General features: G+C 42.1%; 1 protein-coding gene across 8 annotated transcripts in view; it reads right to left on the bottom strand.

Annotated features, from left to right (window-relative positions):
- Positions 1 to 8,468: 8,468 nt before the first annotated feature.
- Positions 8,469 to 24,026, bottom strand: part of cenpe (centromere protein E) — a 40,717-nt gene continuing 25,159 nt past the window's right edge. For 2 of the 8 annotated variants that reach the window (XM_071478346.1, XM_071478347.1), the window contains exons 33-55: positions 23,901 to 24,014; positions 23,584 to 23,805; positions 22,422 to 22,502; positions 22,060 to 22,143; positions 20,198 to 20,359; positions 19,766 to 19,987; positions 18,877 to 18,951; positions 18,589 to 18,702; positions 18,272 to 18,493; positions 18,097 to 18,192; positions 17,235 to 17,315; positions 14,842 to 14,967; positions 14,561 to 14,755; positions 14,263 to 14,472; positions 13,878 to 14,090; positions 12,647 to 12,850; positions 11,744 to 11,920; positions 11,452 to 11,552; positions 11,110 to 11,207; positions 10,117 to 10,252; positions 9,679 to 10,025; positions 9,538 to 9,576; positions 8,469 to 8,688 (exon numbers count right to left, since the gene is read on the bottom strand). In XM_071478346.1, the coding sequence (XP_071334447.1) occupies positions 8,603 to 8,688; positions 9,538 to 9,576; positions 9,679 to 10,025; positions 10,117 to 10,252; positions 11,110 to 11,207; positions 11,452 to 11,552; positions 11,744 to 11,920; positions 12,647 to 12,850; positions 13,878 to 14,090; positions 14,263 to 14,472; positions 14,561 to 14,755; positions 14,842 to 14,967; positions 17,235 to 17,315; positions 18,097 to 18,192; positions 18,272 to 18,493; positions 18,589 to 18,702; positions 18,877 to 18,951; positions 19,766 to 19,987; positions 20,198 to 20,359; positions 22,060 to 22,143; positions 22,422 to 22,502; positions 23,584 to 23,805; positions 23,901 to 24,014 (3,405 nt within the window). In that variant the 3' untranslated portion in view covers positions 8,469 to 8,602. The remainder of the gene's footprint in view (positions 8,689 to 9,537; positions 9,577 to 9,678; positions 10,026 to 10,116; positions 10,253 to 11,109; positions 11,208 to 11,451; positions 11,553 to 11,743; positions 11,921 to 12,646; positions 12,851 to 13,877; positions 14,091 to 14,262; positions 14,473 to 14,560; positions 14,756 to 14,841; positions 14,968 to 17,234; positions 17,316 to 18,096; positions 18,193 to 18,271; positions 18,494 to 18,588; positions 18,703 to 18,876; positions 18,952 to 19,765; positions 19,988 to 20,197; positions 20,360 to 22,059; positions 22,144 to 22,421; positions 22,503 to 23,583; positions 23,806 to 23,900; positions 24,015 to 24,026) is intronic. The other 6 variants (XM_071478348.1, XM_071478351.1, XM_071478350.1 and 3 more) reach the window with 6 other exon arrangements.

The raw sequence follows: 24,026 nt of genomic DNA, 5'->3' as shown, positions 1-24,026 counted from the left end.
ATGATAGTCATCTACCATCTCTGGATGTCTTCCTGAGGGCAGCCATGGTGAAATCCCTCAGAAGTAAAAATGGTCACCTGGACCTGTTTGTTCGCTTCCTTCATGGCCTCTCTCTGGAGTCCAACCAGAGACTCTTAGGAGGTCTGCTGGGTCAGACAGAACAGTCCAGAAACCATCCAGAGAGCCATCAAGAACCTGAAGGAGATGAACGGTGATGAAATCTCTCCTGACAGAAGCATCAACATCTTCCACTGTCTGATGGAGATGAATGACCACTCAGTTCATCAGGAGATCCAAGAGTTCCTGAACTCAGGGACCAGATCAGAGCAGAGACTCTCTGAGATCCACTGCTCAGCTCTGGCCTACATGCTGCAGATGTCAGAGGAGGTTCTGGATGAATTGGACCTGAACAATTACAAGACATCAGAGGAGGGACGGCAGAGACTGATCCCAGCTGTGAGGAACTGCAGAAAAGCTCGGTGAGTCCGAACATGATCAACATAATTATTGATCAGTGGTTTAGTCAAATTCAGATAAACACAGTTTATTTTCATTATTCTTGGTTTTACATTTAAAAAAAGTCAAAGGTCAGTTGTGTGTTTTTTTCTGGAGGTGTTGTAAATGCTGTGAGCACCAAAATGTAGATGTGTCAGTTGGTCGTGATTGTTGCTATTACATTAATAAAAACAGTTATTTTGTTTACTTATATTAATTGTCAGATGCTTCATTTATTTGTTGATGTTCTGTGTTGTTGTATTAAGCATTTAGTGTCTCCAGAGGGAGCTGTGTGCAGTCTGATAAATGTCCTCAGGTGAGGTCACCTGAGTCAGTGTGGGCGGAGTCTGAAGACAATGAGACTGAAATTAAAACATTTGAGGACTTAGAAAGAAGTGAATTTACCAGACCTCTGTTTTTTTAGTGTCAGCTTAGTGGAGCTTTAAAGTCTTTCCATATATTGTGTTAAATAAGACAGAAAGTCACAGGTGTTTTCTCTCTTACTGCTGTAGAGGAGAGTTGTATCAGGAAATGTTCAGCCTCAGCCAAGAACACAGGTCTGAATCTATCAGAGCAGAATGGAGGATTCAGTCTTCTTGTACACACCAGAAGTCAACGTCATGTTTTTTGATGAGAAAACGATTCAGCAAACAAAGATTAGATTGAACTGTTCACCAAGCTGAGCTCTGAAGATCTTATGTGACGTCATTTTCCCTCCTTCATCTGCAAGACAAAGATTCCCATTAAAATGCTGCAGGTCTGAGAGAGAGATGAGGATTATTGTTCATGTCAAATACAATAAAATCAGATGAGCTGAACCACAGATGTGAAGAGCAGATATTCATGAAGTTATGTCATGTGTTGTCATCACATGCATTGAGTCTATTTCCATTACAAACTGTCTGAATTTATATTAACAGATTTTATATTTTCTCTAATCACAGACTTGTTGATTGTGGACTCTCAGAGACTCACTGTGAAGTCGTGGCCTCAGCTCTGAATTCCAGCCCCTCCCATCTGAGACACCTGGACCTGAGTGGAAACAACCTGCAGGATTCAGGAGTGAAGCAGCTGTGTGCTGGACTGGAGAGTCCAAACTGTAGACTGGAGACTCTGGGGTCAGTTCACTGACTGTTACTGTTGTTGTTGTTGTTATATCTTTAATCCACAACTGAACCTAATTAATCTTCACTCAAAAGTTGAATTCATTGGCTTTAAATTAATGAATTAATTGTTTTTGTAAGTCACTTTTTATTCTATTTTCATAAAAGAAAAACTAGCAACCTCACATGGAACAAACAATACAAACATACAAATAGAAGAGACAATGACAACAATAAAAATCAAAACCAAAACCACACATACAAAAAAAGGGGTATCAATGAAGACATCATATCTATACACAGGGCAAATTTCATCAGCACCATCCTATAATGGTATCACTCATAAACCACCATGGCATGGGAGGTAAATATTATAACATCGCAACAGCAAGCAATGGGATCTGCCAGGGCAGGTATAGTCACCCACATGGTTATCACCCACAACCCCAACAGCAAAAGCAAGTAACAAACAATGGCAGTCCTCACAATGTCATCATACAGTCCCATCATACATCTTGATGTACAATACAGGCCAACTCTCATAAGTCTTGATGGAAATATCTTACATACATAGACATTCTCAGCTTCTCCCCACTTAACCATTTCCAAAATACTTCCTGTCTTTTGATCAATTTAAAACTTAATTGTTCATCTTTGGTTATTTTGGTCATTTCCCCCCACCATTCAGTGAAAGGGGTGATGTTTTTTTGGGCATTTTTGCCTTTATTCAACAGGACAGTAGAGAGTGACAGGAAAGGGACAGAGAGAATGGAATGATTCGCAGGAAAGAGTCAGGCTGGTCAGGAGTCGAACCGGCGCTCGCCTGCTAAGAGCATCAGCTCATGTGGTATGTGCCCTAACCACTCTGCCATTGGGCCGTCCATGATGTTTTTCATTTTCCAATATCTGAGCACAATCCTACAACCTGTGATAAGAGCCAGTCGGCACCATAGAGTCTGCTGTACCGTCAATCTCATCCCTACTGGTATTGTCCCTAGTACACAGAGTGCAGGACTCTGTAGCAACTCTGTATCCAGTACTTTGTTGAGGAATGTCATAATATTTTCCCATAAATGCACAGTCATCCAGTATCCTTTGTGTATGATCCTATAAGTAATTAACTGAGTCTGCATTTCCCTTGATACCTTATGCCAGGATCTCCCAATATCCTCCCACACCTTGTTAGCCATATCCCCTTGTAGATCATCCTCCCAAACTCTCTTAAGACCACTAAGTTTTGGTGGGTGAAATTGTCTCACGATAACAGGTGGACAAAGTCACTCTACTCATTTTCAACAAAGATAATTGATCAGGACAAATCTGATTATCAGTCATTTTATCTACATCTTTTATTTTTTATTTAGGTTGAATCGCTGCAGGTTGTCAGAGATCAGCTGTTCTTCTCTGGTCTCAGCTCTGAAGTCCAACCCCTCTCATCTGAGACACCTGGACCTGAGTCTCAACAACCTGCAGGTTCCAGCAGTGAAAGTTCTGTGTGGTTTTCTGCAGAGTCCAGACTGTAGACTGGAGACTCTGAGGTCAGACTCCATGTTTTCTTTTGGTGCTGAGATAAATGTGATGTGAAAGTTGTGTTGACACTGAGCTGCAGACATGAGGCTGATATTATACTGATCCACACTGAGGATCTTTAATGTAAAGTCTGTTTCCTTCTTCCCTGGTTTTAGACTTTTGACTTTTTAAAAGAACAACAGAAACACATTGAATCTGTCAGACAATAACCGATCTATAATCAATAGCTGATGGTTCCACCTCTCTTCTAAGGCTCTGTGATGTTTGTAGTGAAATATTCAAAGCCAACATGTCATGATAACACGTTGCGTCTCTGTTGGTTTCAGCTCTTTGAATCAGTTTGACTGTGTTAAATATTTGAAGTCAGTCTCCAGGTTTTTATGTCTCTGTGGTTCATAGACTGCTTCATCTAACATGTGTTTCTATAGATTTGTTCTCATGTCTCCAGAGTTCAGCCTCACATTTGTTGTCTTTGAGAACTTGAGGATCTTTAGTAGAATCTCTAATAAACATGAGTTTGTATAGATGGAGCCACAGGATGGAGCTGGCAGAGGTGGAGTCACTACATCTTTACTGAAGCAGCAGCATGTTGTCATTATTATTAATGAGAGCTGTCACTGTTTGTATTTGACAGCTGCTTCCTGTTGGTTCAGGTGTTTGAGTTTCATTTTCTAAACTTCTACTTTCTAAACCTTCTTCAGCTCTGAACAGATGATGAAACACTGAACAGACAATGAAACACTGAACAGGTTCAATCAGAAACTTTGTCTCCTAAACTCACATCTTTTATTCTTTATTCAGATTGAGAGGATGCAGTTTGTCAGAGATCAGCTGTTCTTCTCTGGCCTCAGCTCTGAAGTCCAACCCCTCTCATCTGAGACACCTGGACCTGAGTGACAACAACCTGCAGGATTCAGACCTGAAGGATCTCTGTGGTCTCATGGAGAGTCCAGACTGTAGACTGGAGACCCTGAGGTCAGTAGAGGGGTGGAGTCGGTTCTTGCTGCTCTCAGCAGTATTGTACTAAACACAGTTAGTATCAGCTAGGAGTCGCCCCCTGATGGTCATCAGATAGAAAACAGCTTTAAGGCTCTTCAGCATTGGATCCACTTTTCAGATTTGGAGTCTACATCCATTTTTATATACAAACTATAAGTGTCATGAATGAAGATGAGTGCAGATTATTCAGACCAAACCACTTCTAAACAAGAAGGGAAATCCTGATACCAACAACAAGCTGTAATCGCTGATTCTATTCAATTCAATTTTATTTGTATATCGCCAAATCTTAATATACATTATCTTGAGGCATTTTGCAGGGTCAGGTCAGACCTGACTTTACTATAGAGAAAAACAGCTTTATATACTATAGGTAATTGTGTTATCAGAAATAGTAATACAGTGCATCCGGAAAGTATTCACAGCGCTTCACTTTTTCCACATTTTGTTATGTTACAGCCTTATTCCAAGGTGGATTAAATTCATTTTTTACTTCAAAATTCTACACACAATACCCCATAATGACAAAGTGAAAAAAGTTTGCTTGAAACTTCTGCAAATTTATTATGCAGAAGGTTTACCTCACAAAAGTTGGTGTTGTCCCAGAATTGCCTGACTGCATCTACCTAGGGTTGCTGGTCCTCTATGACCTCATCAGCAAGAGCAGAGAAGGGTTTTGTGGTGCAGTCACATGTTCCAAAGCAAAGCATGATGCTGTTGCTTCAGCCCTGGAAGCGTGGCAACCAGTGGTTTCAGCTATACAGCAGGCAGAGTCCTCCCCTTGTCCTGTAAGGATAAAGTTTTTAGGGTAGGTCACACAATCCCTTTGGCAGGTCGACTATGTTTTATGAAAACCTAAATGCACATTTCTAAAAGGTTTTACTGACCAGGTATGTACAGTCAAGTCAAGGAATACTGCAAAACTTGTCCAGGATGTCAGTTGACAGGAGTGAAAGCTACTGCTCATGTTCGTCTTGTTCAACTGCTTGTTATCAGTACCCTGTTTGAGTGCATAGGAGTAGACATAGTAGGCCCAGTGGATAGGAGGCAGGCAGGGAACAAGTTTATCCTGGTCATCAGTGACGATGCTCCCAGATACCCTGAGGCTTTCCCTGTAAGGGAGGTGACAGCTAAGCAGGTAGTTTTTGCTGAAATTTTTTTCCTCAGGTAGGGATCCCCAGATAGGTATTGACAGACTAGGGTCCCAATTCATGAATTGCATGCTCTCACAGGATTAGGGATTATGAGAGTGAGGACTACCCACTACCACCTGCAGGCAGATGGCTTAGTTGACTGTGTCAACCAGACTCTGAGATAATGCTCAGGAAGTTTGTGTCAGAGACTGGAAAGGACCGGGGCAAATGGTTGTCGTTTTCTTTTGTTTGGATACCACAATGTCCCCCAGGCCTTGATGGGCTTTTCACCTTTTGAGGTGCTTTATGCCCACCAGGTCAGAGGTCCCTTTGATGTTCTCCTGGAACCCTGGAAGGGGCCAGCAAAAATCACAGGACATGAACATCATCTCCTATGTCATGAAAATGTGCAAGCAGCTCATGAAGTCCACAGACATTGCCAGGCACAGGCAATGCAGAAGGAGAAATTCTTGGTCACACAGAAGTTACCCACCAGCACATCACCCTGAAGGATCCCATGAGGGAATAGGGGGATATTGAGCCATCGTCTAGAGAGTCGAGCAGCCCAGTTATTTTGGTCCCCAAGAAGAATGGAACCCTGAGGTTCTGTTTGGACTTCAGGAAACATAATGGTGGCAGTAAACTGGACTTATATCCCCTACTGAGAATTGATGATCTGGCGGAGAGAACTGGGGGTTCAAACCACATCATCACTCTCAACCTCAACCTTTTGGACATTTTCAGTTCACTGTCCTTCCCTTTGGTGTTCATGCTGCCCCTGCTATTTGCAAGCAGTTGATGGACAGGATACTGGCAGGTATGGAGTCGTTTGCTGCAGCCTACCTTGATGATGTGGTATTCAGCAACTCTTGGGAAGACCATCTGTACCACCTACAAACTTCCTGTCCAACAACAGATTCACGTCAAAGTCTTCTTCTCTTCACTTACAAAACCCTCCATTCCATGATCAGGCCCCTTCCTACCTCACAGACCTGCTCCATCACCACACTCCTTCCTGCAGCCTCCGCTCCTCTGGAGCCAATCTTCTGTCCACACCACTTAAGACCAAGCACTAGACCTGGGACAACAGGGAATTTTCCATTGCTGCTACCTCCCTTTGGAACACTCTTCCCAAACATATCTGTGACCGCACCAATCTGGCCATGTTCAAATCACTTCTCAAAACTCACCTTTTCAGAACTGCTTTTAATGTATGATCATAACTCACCATTTTCATAGCTTGTTTAAATCTGTTTAACTGCTTTTATAGTGTAATTAATGATGTGTCATGTTTTATTGTATCTTTTCCTTGTTCATTTAAAACTCATGTAAAGCATCTTTGAGTGCCATGAAAAGCATTCCATAAATAAAATGTATTATTATTACTTTTATAGTAGGGCGGCCCAGTAGTCGAGTGGTTAGGACGCGTACCATGTTGAGTGCAAGACGCTCAACATGGTACGCTCTTTCCCGACCGGTCCGACTCTTTCCTGCATGTCATTCCCCTCTCTCTACCCCCCTTCCTGTCAGTCTCCACTAAGCTATAATAAAGGCATAAAAAGCCCCCCAAAAAATTTAATAATTACTTTTATAGTGTTGCACTAAATCAAAGATGCAGGCTTGACCATCTGTCCTGATAAGTGCTCTTTGGCCAGGCAAGACACACCATACTTTTTGTGTTGGGGAAACGGGTAATCCGACCACAAGTGAGGAAGCCATCAGATCAGCTGAGAGGCCCATTTCGATTGATTAACAGGAAAAACATATACTTACTGCATATGCTTCTTGCCTTCTGTATTTCATTGATTTACATTGGGCATTTGTGGGGGGTTATTGTCAGTGTGGTGATTTTTACATTATTTTTGGTGTGTATGTTACTTTTTTGTTGTGCCTGTTTGTTTTTCTGTTCTTTTTGTTTTAAAAAAACAAACAAACCCAAAAGAACAACAAAACAAACATTTTATTTTTATATTGGATATTGGAACACTTTCTTGATGGTGCTGTTCCATAAAGGTTTTGAGTTAATGAAGGGGCAGAGGATAGTGGCTCAGGGTAGAGACGAAGATGTGCATATGTAGGGGTGTATGTTTAAATAAGTCTATGGAGGGAAGTTGAGATGAAGGTGGTGTGCAAACTGGTTGGTGAAAAGAAAATGAAGGCTGAAAGAGTGGGATGGACTAGTTGATGGAAAAACAACAGAAAATGAGGACTGGGAATTAGATTAGATTGCATTTATAGTTTTTTTTTTAAGTAGAGTTTAAAAAGAAAAATATAACAACTGGAATATTTGTTTAATTAATCTTGTCCAATAAAACATAAAGTTGAGGAAAAAATCCTCAAAATCTTGCATTTTAAACCACTTCTTTGTGTTTAATCTGTTCCTACACTAAATGCACTAAGTTGAATTATGCATTTGAGTTCTCTGAACAGACAACAAAGTTATGTGGACTCAACATAAGTTCAATGGCATTTTCTCATTGTGTTTTACAGTGTAATACAGTTTTAGTCAGGAAACATTCAGCAGTTAATTGCAGTTGGTGCTTCTGATCTCTCACACACACACACACACACACACACACTAGACAGATAATCTAGAAATATAAATAATTTTATGGAGCAATAGATAGAACTTTTATCTATCTTACACCAGACACACATAACATACAAACTGGCAGCTATATACTAGTCAAAGCTGTAAACAGCATATCACATGCCAAATCAGTCTATTGACAATTTGCCTCTGATAACCCCTGTCAGCTTTATTTAAATTTATCTGGCCCTAACACACCATGGAAAAGACAAAATGAAATCATGTATCTTTATTATGTTAGTGTGTCCTCTATACTTCCTCTATTGTTTTTTCACTTGTGACACTTGAATCAACCTGTGTATAGTTGTTGTGGAGGAATATCAGTTTCATCATCCTGCCTCTGAGGACAGCCTGTCCTGTAGAGGACATCTTAGTTCTGGGACCTGTGTAGAGGAGGCACACCTCCACTGTTTGACAGACCGAACAAAGAACCTAATCACTTTTTAGGAGGTACTGAAGCTTAGACACCTTCTGACAGACCTGAGGTGTGGGCCTCCCATGAACATGCCCAGTGTATATTTGGTTAAGAAATGATCACAATATTATTCCTGAATATATTGAATAAGACACAAGTCCTTCCTCGTGTTTCAAGAGACTGGATTGAAATGTCAGAGTCAATAACTTTATCAAGAAAATCTTTTATTAGTAACTTTATATGAAGTGTGGGACAGAATGAAGGGACAAAACACTAGAAAACAGTAAAAGCCAGAGACAGTGAAAAGAGACATTTAAAACTATTGCACTGGTTGATTTCACTGGGTTTTACACATGTCCTCTTGTTTTGGAGACAGAGGCCACCACTCCTCCTGTCTGGCTGCACCTACAGCTGCACCTGCATCTGCAACACACCACAGTTTAATCAGACCAATGAATACTCAAGTCATATGTAAACATAATAAAGTCAATCATCCTGGCCTCTGTCCTTCAGTTCCTTAAATTTTTCAAGCAGATTGAGAGTCAGATTAGTTTTCCATTATTTGTCAATGTGTCACTGACAAACAGTAATGGTTGTAATCAGGTGTTTCAGTCATCCACCAGTGTGTGTTAATAAGCCATTGATGATGTTGACATCAGATCCATAAATTAAAACTGTGATGCCAACATCAACTCCCACCTCCATCATTCCCCCTTTTGTCAAACATTACAACTATGAAGTGAATGTTGAATATTTTCCAGGGACACAGGCTGAAAAACATCCTAACTGTTCACTGAGCCGCACCTCAGACTGAGAGCACACTGCTGTTTTAATGGTAATGAACATGGTCGACATTTTGGCAATAAGACAATATTATAGTGGCTGATATTTGGTTGAGGCCATGTATTTGGATGTACTATGAATAAAGATCAAACTTAGGTGCAGTAATTGTGGTAATTATTGTGATATGGAAGCCCATTTTCACCAGTGTTCAGCTCAGTCAAAATAATTAGTAATTTCAGGTGTTCTTGTTGAAATATAAGGCCTGGTCTGCAGACAGTACAAAAACTTCATATTTAAATGGAAGATCAATGAATGGATCACTCAGGTTAATTAAAAGAAAAGAAAAGTGAATTTATAAGTTGAAGATGTGCATCAGTGCTGAATCACGGTTAAGGCTCAGTGGCAGACTGGAAAAGTCCCATCACCCCCTGCACCTGTTAGTACAGCCCCAGTGATCCCTCAAACACAGTGTGATATTGCAGCAGTTACCCTCCTCTGGAGCTGGTGCTTCAGGAACACGAAAAACCTCTGGCAGAACAAGGAGCTGGGTTTTAAGGTGTTCAGACAGTCTCATAGGACAGTGACAGACAAGCTTCTCTACAAAGTAGCTGAATTGTGGAGGTCACTCACCTGGAATGGTGCCGAGGCTGGAGTTGTCAAAGAACTGCTTGGGACAGGTTCTGGACAAGACCTCCGAACTCCCACCCACGTCAAAGAATCTGCTTTTGGGGGAGTCAAGCAGAGAGACTTTTGGAGAGTCCAGCAGTCGCCTGGGAGAGTCCATGATCTTCTTGGGAGTCACCAGAACCTTCTTAGGTGAGCTGAGGAAGTTGGAGGAGTCTGAGGTTATTGGAAAGCCCCTCTTGGTGGGAGTGCAGGGTGATGACAGCTTGTCCACTTCAGGTTTGCTCTTCGCCTTCAGCTTGACAGCTCTGCTCTTCCACTTGCTGATCTCTGCCTGCTGAGTGGACACCAAGCTGTAGAGACAGGGATAGGTATCAGAGCCGGACCAAAAGATGCAACTAACCCAGTCGTTCAGTTGTTCTACCTCAGATGCATTGATCTTACCCTTCCAGCTCAGTTATTTTCACTTGAAGCTGTTTGACCTCCTCCTCCAGCTTGGTTTTCTCCAGCAGGATGCTGCTCTTGATCACCAAACCTCTGGGGTTGGTCAGTTTAGCATGAAGGTCCTCACCCTGCAGGACTGGATTCAGCATAACTACATCAGAGTTATTCTCAGATATAATCAGTTTAAACCTGATAAATATGGGTCTGTTTTTTTTTTTTTTTTAAATTACTCCTTTCACACTGTTGGATGAGTGTGTTTGTGTTCAAACTCAGAGGACACACATAAACACACAACTGCAGACCTGTGAAACGGATCAGTCAAGTCTCATCCCAGCATTAGCACTCCTGTGTGTGTGTGAGACGCTTCGCAGTGTCTCTGGTGTAACAGCACCGTGCTGGCATGTGACAGGTGTGTTTACAGTGTCTGTGCTCTGAGAGACATCACAGCTCGGAGAAGGGGAGAACATTAGTGACTTCATCTGGGGTCATGTTTACATCACTACCCATGAGAGTAGAAGCCAATAAGAACCTGTGACTGCAGCAGAGCCACGTGACCTAGAGGTGAAGGCTGATTGTTCCCTGTCACATGACGTCAAAAGCCCGACAGTAGTGGCTGTTTTGACCAGTGTGAAAGAGGCTGTAGAGAACAGCTGGTGAACACAGTGGAGCATTTAGCAGCTAAAGAGCCAGATGTTTCCCTCTGCAGCGGGAGGAGACCAAACACAGAGCTAAAAGAGAGGGAATGCTGAGATTGATCAGGTGACATAAAGACCACAAGACCGCAGCTTTAAGTAAATGAACCAGTTTTCATGCAGTTTGACTCCATCTGATGTTGATTCATTCATTTAGTTGTGAGATTATCATGAAGAACCATATGGACGTAAATTATTTCTAATGGAGATGTCTCGTTTTTCTAGGATCAGTTCCCTCATGAAGGAGTCACTCTGTTTCCACCTGAAGCTCTAAGGACACAACAGACACACTGTGACTTACATGACTCCTCTCCTTGCTGCTGTGACCTCCTCAACGTCTCCTTCAGCTTCCTAAGTGAATCTTCCTTTTCATTCAGCACTGTGGTCATCATCTGGATCCTGAGGAGCAAAACTCGTCACAGTCAATATATCACCAATAAACCTGAGTTTTTTCTTAGTGTGAGGAGAGAGGACAGCCGAGGAGGTTGTCTCCTGATCTTTACCTCTCAGGTTCAAAACACCACTGAACTGACAGAGAAACTCTTCATCATCTGCTGACAAACCTGACACCACAACAGCCCACTAGGTACAAACAGTAAATGAGACACAGAAGAAGAAAAGACAAGGTTAAAATGATTCTTACTCTTGTTGGTGTTTGTCAAACGCTGAACTCAGCTCCACCTCCACTTTGAACAGTTTAGTCCGGAGTTGTTCCAACTGAGCTGCACTGGGTGATGCATTTTTCTGATACAGAGAAGGACAAAAAAATGCAATTACTATAAACTGCTCAATCTAAGTAAAAAAAAAACTGCTTCAACAACAGAAAACTAATGTGCAACAATTTAGCTCTGAGTTTCATGTCAGATTATGTCCTCAAATTGAGGCTGCTCTACAGTCCTTCACACTGGGCCTGAAAATGAGATGTTGAGGAAAACCTCAGATTCTCGCAGTTTGCTCCTGAGGGTCTGGATCGTGTTCTCCTTCTCCTCAACCTGAGCACGGCTGTCTTGCAGCTCTGTCTGCAGCAGCTGCGTGGCCTGTTTATGGTTGGACACCCTGTGGTTGGCATTGATCTGTGCCTCCTCCAACTGCTCATTCTGCAAACGCAGAGCCTGGAAAACAGAAAAGTATCTGTGGTGATGAAGGGTCATGTGACCCAGTGTGTGACTCACTGGGGTGATTTTATTTTTTAACAATGGAGCTCAATGATGTACTTAAATCAGCTACCAACTGTTGGTGATCAGGTGAGTGGAAACGATGCACTGACCCACCATGAAGAGAGAAATAATTTCTTCCAGTTGGGATCTAATGAAGCTGGATCAAAGATCCATGATGAGACAAGCGCTCTGCTTTGACTACCTACCAGTTTACACTGCTGCAACTAGATGAGCCAGTGTATCGTTTCCATAGTAACCACTCTGTTCTTCTATTGTAATTACAGCTTTTAGTTTTTGTGGCAGGACACTTTGTAGTGTGTTAAAGTATGAATAGAAATCAGAGGTGGAGTGGGGATAAAAATTGTCCCGAGACAGATGATGTTCCTTCTGTTCTAAAAACAGCTGCTGGCGACTTGAGTCGAAAACTGAGATGGGACAGTTTACACTGCTGCAGCTGTTCTCTACTCTGGTCTAAAACAGTTTCATCTCGTCATGAATCTTCTGTCTAAACTCACCTTAACTGATCAGAGGTTTCGCATCTCTTCTCATATTTAGAACCTGAGACTGAATAAAGAGGTGGAAACTTTTCCCCAGAAGCTTCACAGCTTACAGTTAGTTCCTGGTACTAACTGATGACACCAGTCATCAGCTCATATAAAACAGATATAGAAACAGACATACTTTGACTTTTTCTTCCATTTGCTGGTGCTGAAGAACAAGTTGCTGGTTGTCGTTCAGCAAGGAGAGCTCAGTCTTCAGAGGAGCTCCCTCCAGTGCCTGCAGCAGAGTCAAGCTTTTGCTTCTCTCCTCTGTGAGCTGAGTATAAGCCTGAGCCTCCAGCAGCTTCAGCTCTTCAAAGAGACTGGTCTGTTCAGCAATGATGCCCTGCATGAGGTGCACGGATAATACCACATTAGAAAGACAAGCAACAGCACTGCAGTAAATATTGTTTATCATAGAAAACCATGGCAATTTGTTGTTAGCTAAATCATATTTAAAACCAGTGGAAATGCTGCATGGAGTCATTGTTTTGTTTTTTAAATAAAGTTGTATTCATTGAAAGCTATTGTTCCCATTCAGTTCTGTGCTGAACAGCAAGTTGATTCATAACACTTCTCATGAGAAGTGGTAACCTGTGATCCAGAGAGACAGTTTAAATCAATAACAAACATGTGAAACCTCAATCATATTATATTATATATTGTACATTATATATATATTTGAACCTGTTTCAGCTCCCGTTTTCAGACAGGGATGTAATAAAACAAGTAGAAGTGACATACTGTATGTTCTCACTTAATATGTACAAAGTGACCCAACACCAGCAAGCTTCATTACCAGCAGAGAGAAAAACCATCTGCAAGGTCATGACTGGTTCAAAGTGACTCACTACTGTCAGGGTGGCAGGAGACATGTCCGAGTCAGTATTTAACATTTTCTTCTTCCTATGTCAAAACTAATATAATTTTAATTTATGAAAAAGTAAAAATATCAACTGTTGGATAAGAGATAAATACTTTGACATACATTAAACTGTCTCTAAACTGAAAATGCACCTGTATCATTTGTGTGTATGATTGTAGACCTTCTACAGACACACTTAACTGTGTCATGGGGGGACGGATGGACGGACGCACGCGCGCGCGCGCGCGCACACACACACACACACACACACACACACACACACACACACACACACACACACACACACACACACACACACACACACTTCATGATAAAAAACTGTGGATCATCTGGTGTGTGTCAGATCTTTTAGGTTCAGTGGTTTAAGACAAAGTAAGAAAACTTATGCAAATATAAAAATGCCTGGATCTTGATTCCTCCCTGCAAACTGACAAACACAGACACACCCATGCTCCTGCCTGTGGAGGCACTGAGTGTTAAACACTACCTGCAGAGTGGTCTTCTTGCTGTGCACCACTGCAGACCTGCGGTCCAGCTCCCGGCTCAGAATGCTGTCCAGCCCACTGAAGCTGATTGGCTGGATGGTGAACATGGCCTGCAGCTGCTCCTGGAACCTCTCTCTCTCTCTGATCTCAGCTGACAGTTCACTGGGATAAGAAGCCATATTGGCCCACAGCTTCTCCAGAGTACTGGCCATTTTCTGCAAAGCCAGCAGAGCCGTCAGAAAGCTTCAGTACAGTAATGTAGGAGAGGTGGATGTAGACTGTAAAGTCACAGGTCTGAGTGTGCTGTGTGTCACTGAACCCTCCTGCTTATGTTCACACTGCCCTGGATAAAGTCATTCACTGAGGGAAAAGGCTCACACTTCTCACCTGCTGGTAGAGCTGCCTCTTGTCCAGCAGCTCAGCCAGTCTGTGCTCCCACAGAGTGTTCAAGTCCTCATCTCTGACAGAGTAGCTGGGAGCTTGCACTCTGCACAGCAGCACATCCTGCAGCCGTCTCTCCTCGAACACAGCCAGGTCTTTCTTCACCAGCTCCTCAAACAGGTTCCTGTAGCCCTGGGCCTGGCCCCGCAGATGAACCTAGGGGAGCAGGGAGCATGGGTGTCTGGGTTACCATATGATCAAAAGACCTTTATTAAATGTCAAAGTGGGAAATACTGATATTTACCACAATGTTTCCCAGACTCTGAACAGTCTGTAGTCCCAGCTGACAGACAGCAGTGTAGGAGGTCATGGTAGCTTTTGGCAGAGAGGTGAGATGATGAGGCTTCAGGGAGCACTGCACTCTCAGGGCCTTGTCCATGGGCGTGGAACTATATCTGGAACATGTGTCTATGAAGTGCTGGAACCCTCTGAAGGAATCCTACAACGACATGAGGTCAGAGGTGTCAGGCTGAAGATTCCTTCATTCTCATGTGCTCCAGTTCACCAGGTCACAGGTGCCATTACCTGCAGCTGCCCAGCAGAGTGATGCAGCCTCGATGACAGCGTCTCCTTGACTGTGGTGGGGCCCTGATCCAAACTGCTCAGCTGCTCTCTGAGGGCAGAGATGATCGTGTTGGCTTCAGCGAGCAACTGAGAGGAGACGAGAAAAATAAAATATCAAACCTACAACATCCGTGTTCATGTAGATGACAGTGTGCACGTGGCCCTTTAACCATCTTCATATGTCTCTAGATGTTTGATGTGTCCTCTACACTACTGTGCCCTGTGTTTCAATATGAGACATCAATATGGATCAATATCCTTGTCACTGTGGGCAATATGAAAGCGTAGGCGAGTCCTCACAAACAGAAAGAGAAAACTACACACTGTTTGTTTAGAAAAGTCTCCAACTTAAGCTGCATCAGTGCATCACATTTCTTCTCAACATTACATAAGAATGTTCACTCCTCTGATTGGTCAGACTGTCTGGAGGGAGCAGGAAGTCAACACAGGAAGAAGGTCCTGCATTCATGACTGTGACATCCAATGCAACATAGCCGTCAGAAATGACATTTCTTCACAGCTCTAACATGCATCTGAGCAGTTTACCTACAGACTATCCAATGCCAGAATGCTGAATTTGCTTTGGAACGTGGTCATAATGCTGCATAGACCGACTCTGATTGGATGCTCTGCTGTGAGACGTTGGAGAAGGATGGAGCTGATGTTGAGGATGTACAATAACATGCTACCATCATGTCCAACCATCCAGCTCAAACCTGAGTTCACCTGGAGTTCAGAACTCACCAAACACCAAAAACGAACCGCTTCAGAGTTTGTTTGGGACCAGACCGAGACCGCATCCTTGAATGGGTATTATTACATCATTCTTTGTTAGAATTCTTATTCCTTTGTTTTTTAAAAGACCTTGTATGTCTGATTTTTTGTACTTTTCAAATTTAAGACCAGCACTCAATCACACATGAGCATGATTTCCCAATGATATGGTAACAGTTACAGGCAGGTTTTAAATAAACATTTATTTAAAGTAAGTCTTTGCTGCAGCTGCCTGAACACAAACCATTTAAAAGCTCATATCATTTGGCTGCTGCTCAGAATAAATAAAATGAGTTCAGTGTCTAATTTGTGCCTGATGAAGAACGAAGCTTAAATTATGTTCATATTTTAGAGAATGTAATTTCTCACACACTCACACTCAGGCCACTTTATTAGGTACACCTGTTCAACTGCCTGTTAATGCAAATATCTAACCAGCCAATCACGTGGCAGCAACTCAATGCATTTAGGCAGGTAGACATGGTCAAGATGACCTGCTGAAGTTTGAACCGAGGATCAGAATGGGAAAGAAAGGTGATTTAAGTGACTTTGAAAGTTGTATGGTTGTCGGTGCCAGACGGGTTGGTCTGAGTATTTCAGAAACTGCTGATTTACTGGGATTTTCCTACACAACCACCTCTAGGGTTTACAGAGAATGGTCTGAAAAAGACAAAATATCCAGTGAGTGGCAGTTCTCTGGGTGAAAATGCCTTGTTGATGTCAGAGGTCAGAGGAGAATGGCCAGACCGCTTTGAGCTGATAGGAAGGCAACAGTAACTCAAATAACCACTCGTTACAACCAAGGTGTGCAGAAGACCATCTGTGAACACACAACATGCCATGGCTACAGCAGCAAAAGAGCGCAGTGGGTACCACTCCTGTCAGCTAAGAACAGGAAACTGAGGCTACAGTTCACATGGGCTCAACAAAACTGGACAATAGCAGATTGGAAAAACATTGCCTGGTCTGATGAGTCTTGATTTCTGCTGCAACATTTGGGTTTTTGGTGTCAACAACATAAAAGCATGGATCCATCCTGCCTTGTATCAGGTTCAGGCTGGTGGTAGTAGTGTAATGGTGTGGGCCCCTTAGTACCAACTATGCATCGTTTAAACGCCACAGCCTACCTGAGTATTGTTGCTGACCATGTCCGTCCCTTTATGACCACAGTTTACCCATCTTCTGATGGCTGCTTCCAGCAGGATAACGCACCATGTCACAAAGCTCAAATCATCTGAAACTGGTTTCTTGAATATGACAATGAGTTCACTCTACTCAAATGGCCTCCACAGTCACCAGATCTCAATCCAATAGAGCAGAGAGATTCACATCATGGATGTGCAGCCGACAAATCTGCAGCAACTGTGAGATGCTATCATGTCAACATGGACCAAAATCTGAGAAATGTTTCCAGCACCTTGTTGAATCTATGCCACAAAGAATTAAGGCAGTTCTGAAGGCAAAAGGGATCCAACCCGGTACTAACAAGGTGTACCTAATGAAGTGGCCAGTGAGTGAGTGTGCGTGTGTGTGTATATGATTAAATTAAAACTTCCACTTGTGACTCATGTGGGACAAACCTGCTGTAAGGTGTCTGCTTCAGCTCGAGTCTGAGTGTGTCTCTCTTTGTTCATTCGGAGCTGCTCCTCCAGCTGCTGCACCTGACAGCAACAACACAGAAGGAGACAGGTCCATCACAACAGGTCTAGATAACACTAGAGACCATTTCTGTAACAAAACACTGACAGAAACGTCCTGAAGGAGAAAGGAGGGGTCGTGTTAGAGATCAGCTCAGAGGCCTCCTCAGCCTCAGACCTTTGATAAATACTGTTCAGACACAACAGATAACAGACATATTACAGTCTTCAGTCAATTCGTCTCTGTATGTCTGGTATGAACACTGTGCATGTGTTGTTCTCCAGTGATTTAACTACAGATGTGTTCAATCATCATATAGCATTATTCAAGGGAGCTACCTCTGAAAAAGGACACAATGTCATACTGTTGATATGGGTTAGAAATAAATATTAATCACACACACTCATCTGTTGTTCAGGCTTCAACAGAAGTGAATGGGAGATGGAGTGATTATTTGTATACTGGAAATGTGGCAGTGCCTTAACAAGATGCTTTTTAAACCAGGCTTCCTGCTGTTTATTTATCTGACGCAAATGTCAGAGTAAAGCAGCGCGATCTAACATGATGAACGAATTGACGAGCTTTGGGGGGCTGGCAGGTGGATTGTTTCCACTCTTTGGACAGAGCCAGGCTCTTTCCCCATTTCCAGTATTTATGCTAAGCTATCTGTAGCGTCATACTGACCAGACAGACATGAGAGTGGCAGCTATCCTCTAACTTCTAATGGAAAGAAAGAATAAGCCTGCTGTCCAAAAATGTCACCCTCTTCCTTGAACCCTTTGGTAGTAAATGCTGTGGACCTACTTCCTGTTGCAGCCTTGCCTCTTGCTCTCCTCTCTCAGACTGCTGCTGCACATTCAACTGCTCCTGCTCGCTCAGCCTCTCCTGGATGGCTGAGATCTGTTGTTGGAAGAGAGCATTAAGTAACTGACAACACAGAAGTACTGCTGTTGGATTATCAATGACTGAATGAATGTACCATCTCCCTCTTGTCCTCCAGCTCTGCTCTGAGCTGCTGCTTCTCCTGTCTCAGTCCCTCCAGTGTCTCCTGCAGCTGATCTCTCTCCTTACTGAGAGACGTCGCTCTGCACAGCAGCTTATCCATCTCCTCTGTGCAGCTGTGACTGTTGGCTGTCCTCTCGGACAACAGACTGTCTCTCTCTGCTTCAGTCTTCTCCAAAGTTTCTGTAAGAGTCTTTATCTGTGAAGAGTGGAGCAGTAAAAGCTTCATCATGTTCCTGTTTCATAAAAGCAAACTCCTGCTGTTTATAACAAAGTGAGGTGTGAGACACTAACCTGTTGATGTAAAGAGCACTCCTTCTCCTGACTCAGCTTCTGCAGATCAGAGTTCACCTGCTTCTGTTCACACAGCTCTTCTTGGACTGACAGAAGCTTTTGTGATGTGGAAGCCTTAAACAAAACGTTAACTCACATCAGCCTAATATACAAACGTCACATGAAGCGGAATATTTTGAAAATAACATTTTGAATCTATTCAACTAAAATATCTCAGAATGGAAGACCACAAAATAGAACAGAAAATTAGACAAAAGTACAAAACTGACAAAAATGAGTTGAACTCACCATTTTCTGCAGATCGTCTTCAAGCTGTTTCTTCTGTTCAGTAACAGTCTGTAGAGAGGTGTTCAGCTGGGTTATCTGTTGAAGCACATGTGGGCAAATTATTGTTTCTATCCCCAAATGTTCACAAAACAAACTGAGGACAGACGGCAACAAGACAGGGGAAAAATTTTAACCAAACTAGAAACGATCTATTTCATGATTTCAAAATGTATCTCACTAATGATAAAACCACAGTGCCACATCACTGATTGGTGCCAAGCAAGCATCAACCTCCAGAATGAAAAATGAAGCCAACACTGTAGTTCCTCTAATGACCAGTAGTGAGTCAGTCCCCATAGACTCCCATGTTAAAATGTCCAACCTTACAGCAGAAATAAACATGTTTACAGCCTGGTACAAAAACTGTTTGGTCTCTACAGCTAATTTCCTCCTGCATGACAACTGTATATGGGGGGGGGGGGGTTTAACATCAGTCAGATAATATTTGGACATCTGTGCACCTGTTTTATAGTATTAAATCATTATTTTATTATTTAATTATGTATATGTTAGCAGTACTTATCAGGTGAATCAAAATCAGGTGAATCATCACTTATCAAATCAAAGTGTCATAACAACTAATAAGGGAGATTTTCCCTCCATCAATGTACATGTGTGGATGTGAAAGCTCAAAATGTCCCATCACAACTGCTATTATATGACGACAAATACAACTGCTGAGTGACAGACCTCAGTCTGTAGTGTTGCCCTCCTGTCTTTCAGAAGTGTTTGTTTCAGTACATGTGATAGTCTCCAGTATTTGAACACACAGAAAACAATACCAGTCTTTAGTGAGAATGTGAAGGAAATACCAGAATCTCAATTTACAATGTTCAGCCTGTGTTTTTACCATCTCCCTCCTGTCCTCCAGCTCTGCTCTGAGCTTCTGCTTCTCCTGTCTCAGTCCCTCCAGTGTCTCCTGCAGCTGATCTCTCTCCTCACTGAGAGACGTCGCTCTGCACAGCAGCTTCTCCATCTCCTCTGTGCAGCTCTGACTGTTGGCTGTCTTCTCTGACAGCAAACTGTCTCTCTCTGCTCGCATACGCTCACACTCCTCAGTCACACTCTGAATCTGTAAGGAGTAACACAATTGTAATTTCAAATACTGGGAATGTACATCTGTACTTTAATAAGCTTCTTAACTAAGTTTAAAATACCGAGCAACTTTAGATAATGATTAATAAATTGAAAATCAGTCAAAAACAAGTCGATCTATTCAGGAGGGAACAACCAGCATCACAGCAAGTTCACCCCGTGTGTTCTTCATGTGTAAGAGTCCTGCCTGATTTTGAAGCTCTTGTATCTGGGGGGCGCTCTCTTCAACCCCCCCACTGCATGGCCTGCTCTCCAGCTCTGCCTTCTGACTCTGCAGCACGCTGATCTCCTCCTGGAGAACTCTGATCTTCTCCTGAGACTCCCTCAACTCCTCCTGGTTCTCGATCATCTAAAAGATGTTACACAGGTCAAGATCTACTCTGCACTGTCTCATTACCAGAGCTGCAGCTGTTACTAGGTCAATTGGTCAGTTGATCAATTAGCTGTTTCTGCCAAATATAAAATATATCCTGCAAAATCCTGGCCTATGTTGACCGGCAGCCCTGCGCTTCACTGCTTTCAGACTCTGCTCCAAACCGTTGGCGGAGGTCACTTCACACTGGCTTGTTCAATGTGCCACAAACAAAATGGAAGAACTACAGGGGAGCAGCCTTCTGTGGTTGTGCACTGAAGATTTGAAACATGCTCCCACCACATATTAGACAAGCAACCTCTGTTAATATATTCATGAAGCAGCTCAAAACTCATTGTTATGGTCTTGCTTCTAATTAAATCAACCTTTATTTGAGATTTCCTTTATATTGTTTTATAGTTGTAGTAGTCTGCTGGATCCCCATTGTTTTTTTTTGCTCTCATCATCATCATTATTATCATTATTATCATTATTATTATTATTATCATCAGGAGCAAAACTCACCAAAATGGGCAGGTAGGTTGTCAACTCCATCCATTACTCGACTTAAAAAAAAAAAACGACACTAATTGTCTGTAGGTGGCGCTATAATAATCAAGTTTTCATTTTCACAATTTTATTGAATACAGATTGGGCTAAAGTCAAAATCTGGGTGGTGACAAGTCACAAAAACATTTAGATTTGTACACATTGCACCTTCTAATTTAAAATAATACATAATGAATCCCACGAAACGTCCAACAAAGCTGAAATCTTTTTCAGCACATCTAGTGAATGGTGACAAAAGTTCACTTCACTGTTGGTCAATTCAGAACTCTATATTTTTATTCTATATTTTTCAAAACATGCTAAATCAATGAACACTTATATGTCCACAAGTCTTCATTCAAATGCCACAAAAACTGAGGCAGATGTTCTCTAGATGGTTGATATCAAGTGTTTAAGTGTCTGGATCAGACACGGTGAGTCTGCAGAGATATTCATCATCCTGCTGATTCAAAGTCACTGAAGCATTTGATGACACTCCTGAATCCAGCAGAATGATGTGTGTTTTTTTCCAGTACTTACACACCAACATTTTGACCATTTAAGTGTTTTAAGGTTAAAGGGACAAAAATACACAATTTTTTGCATGTGACATTATTGCGTCAACTTGTGTGAAGGTGAGTGCAGCACATGGTTCCTCAGTGGCCAGTCAGTAATTTGCCCTCTCTGGGAATGCCAAGGTCAGGGGTTCAAGATCCCAGATCACCAAAGTCCAGTTTTGCAACAATGTGGTAATTTATGTTTTTTGTGTGTGAGCTGCTTGGACCCTGATGGTACCTGCTTGCAGGTGTAGTTATATCTTTAAATAGCTTTTACCACTATCTGGTTTTATTACCACTATCATTTATTTTGTTTCTTTGATCTCATCTCTTCTCTCTTTCTCACAGTGTTACTGCTTTGTCTTTTATTGCTTTAACGTGTCCTGTCTTAGTGCATCTGTTGTTCATATATATAATACATCTTCTTGTAAAGCACTTTGAGCTTTATTTCATGAGAGGTGCAACAGAAATAATTTTTTTTTATTTTTATTATTATTGTTATTATTATTGTTATTATTATTATTATTATTATTATTATATTGAAAGCACCAGTTTACGATAATTAAAAGAATCTGAGAAAAGCAAACTTACCAGGTCTACATTCTCCTGAAGGTCGGACTTCAGCTGGCTCACCTCCTCCTTGGTTTTCTCCAGATGGTTCTCCAGCTGTTGGATCTGAAGCACAATGGAGGGATCATTAACATTTTCAACATTATTCACATTCTCTCATGAGGCCTTACTTTGGTTAAGAGAACAGCTGAATGCATGGCCAACAACAGAAATCATTAACTTCCAGAGGAGCAATGTGAAAATGCAACAAGTTGCAGAAAGATGTAAAAATTGAACAAGTTGTTTCTTCATGAGTCTTGTTCAATGTTAGGTCACAATGACATCAAATCAAACTACAACTGAAGTACTAAAACTGTGGTGTAACCAGAACACGTGGACCTGACCTGTAGAAGCTGTTGAGCCTCCTGCTCTTCTTTCAGTGACAGAGGCTCAGAGCTGAGCTGCTGTTGGAGCTCACACTGTATCTACATGAAGGGAACACATGAGAATGAGACCTCAGTTTGTGGTGTGAGGGTGTGATGGCCCTCCTGGAGTTTTAAATTATGACTTCCTCACTCTTTTCCCTGGTTTGATAGTAAAAAGAGTGTTCATTCTGTAGTTTTCATATTTGAACAGAATGGCAACATTATTGTTGGACTGTGGCTGAATTCAACACGATGGAGACCTGTGTTCTGGTCCTGTCCTCCGGGCTTAAGCCACTTGTTGAACTTTGTATAATTTGTTTAAAGATTATCTACATGTTCACTGAAACATGTGCTAACTGTAAACTGCATATTAGCATTAGAATTACCGTATTTTCCGGACTATAAGGCGCACTTAAAAGCCTTTAATTTTCTCAAAAAACGACAGTGCGCCTTATAATCCGGAGCGCCTTATATATGGATTAATTCTGGTTGTGCTTACTGACCTCGAAGCGATTTTGTGTGGTACACGGCGCTCTGTCAAAATGTTTTAGTACGACTTTGGTAAACTACAAAGCCGCACCGCTTGCAGCATTACGGCTATCATAGTCAGGAGCGTCGCGGAGTAATACATACTGTGCTTCACCATAATATTACGGTGTGTGTGTATAAGGACCTATAAGGAGTTATTGTGAATACGCTAACGTTTGATTTAGCGGTATCAGACTGTGTTTTTTTTACGTGTTACAACTGAACAAGGTTGAGAGTTATTGTGAACGCGTTTAATAAAGTTTGACTGACTTATCTGACTGTTTTGTTTCGCTTAATGCGCCTTATAGTCCGGTGCGACTTATATATGAAAAAAGTTCGAAAATAGACCATTCATTGACAGTGCGCCTTATAATCCAGTGCGCCCTATAGTACGGAAAATACGGTACTTAAATTACACAACAAACTGTGATTTCAGATTTGACTTCTGTGTTCAGGTAGAACATGAAGTCATCAGAGAGGTTTTTTCAGTGTTTGTTTCAGTACATGTGATAGTCTCCAGTATTTGAACACACAGAAAACAATACCAGTCTTTAGTGAGAATGTGAAGGAAATACCAGAATCTCAATTTACAATGTTCAGCCTGTGTTTTTACCATCTCCCTCTTGTCCTCCAGCTCTGCTCTGAGCTGCTGCTTCTCCTGTCTCAGTCCCTCCAGTGTCTCCTGTAGTTGATCTCTCTCCTCACTGAGAGACGTCGCTCTGCACAGCAGCTTCTCCATCTCCTCTGTGCAGCTGTGACTGTTGGCTGTCCTCTCTGACAGCAGACTGTCTCTCTCTGCTTCAGTCTTCTCCAGTTTTTCTGTTAGAGTCTTTATCTGTGACGAGTGGAGTAGTAAAAGCTTCATCATGCTCCTGTTTCATAAAAGCAAACTCCTGCTGTTTATAACAAAGTGAGGTGTGAGACACTAACCTGTTGATGTAAAGAGCACTCCTTTTCCTGACTCAGCTTCTGCAGATCAGAGTTCACCTGCTTCTGTTCACACAGTTCTTCTTGGACTGACAGAAGCTTTTGTGATGTGGAAGCCTTAAACAAAAC

Source organism: Trachinotus anak, unplaced genomic scaffold (assembly GCF_046630095.1).
Source record: "Trachinotus anak isolate AG129_WGS33_773 ecotype Australia unplaced genomic scaffold, CSIRO_AGI_Tana_v1 ptg000005l, whole genome shotgun sequence".
NCBI classification, from domain to species: domain Eukaryota; kingdom Metazoa; phylum Chordata; class Actinopteri; order Carangiformes; family Carangidae; genus Trachinotus; species Trachinotus anak.
Note: the sequence above shows the minus strand (reverse complement) of the source record. Positions and strands in the feature narration are given on the sequence as shown.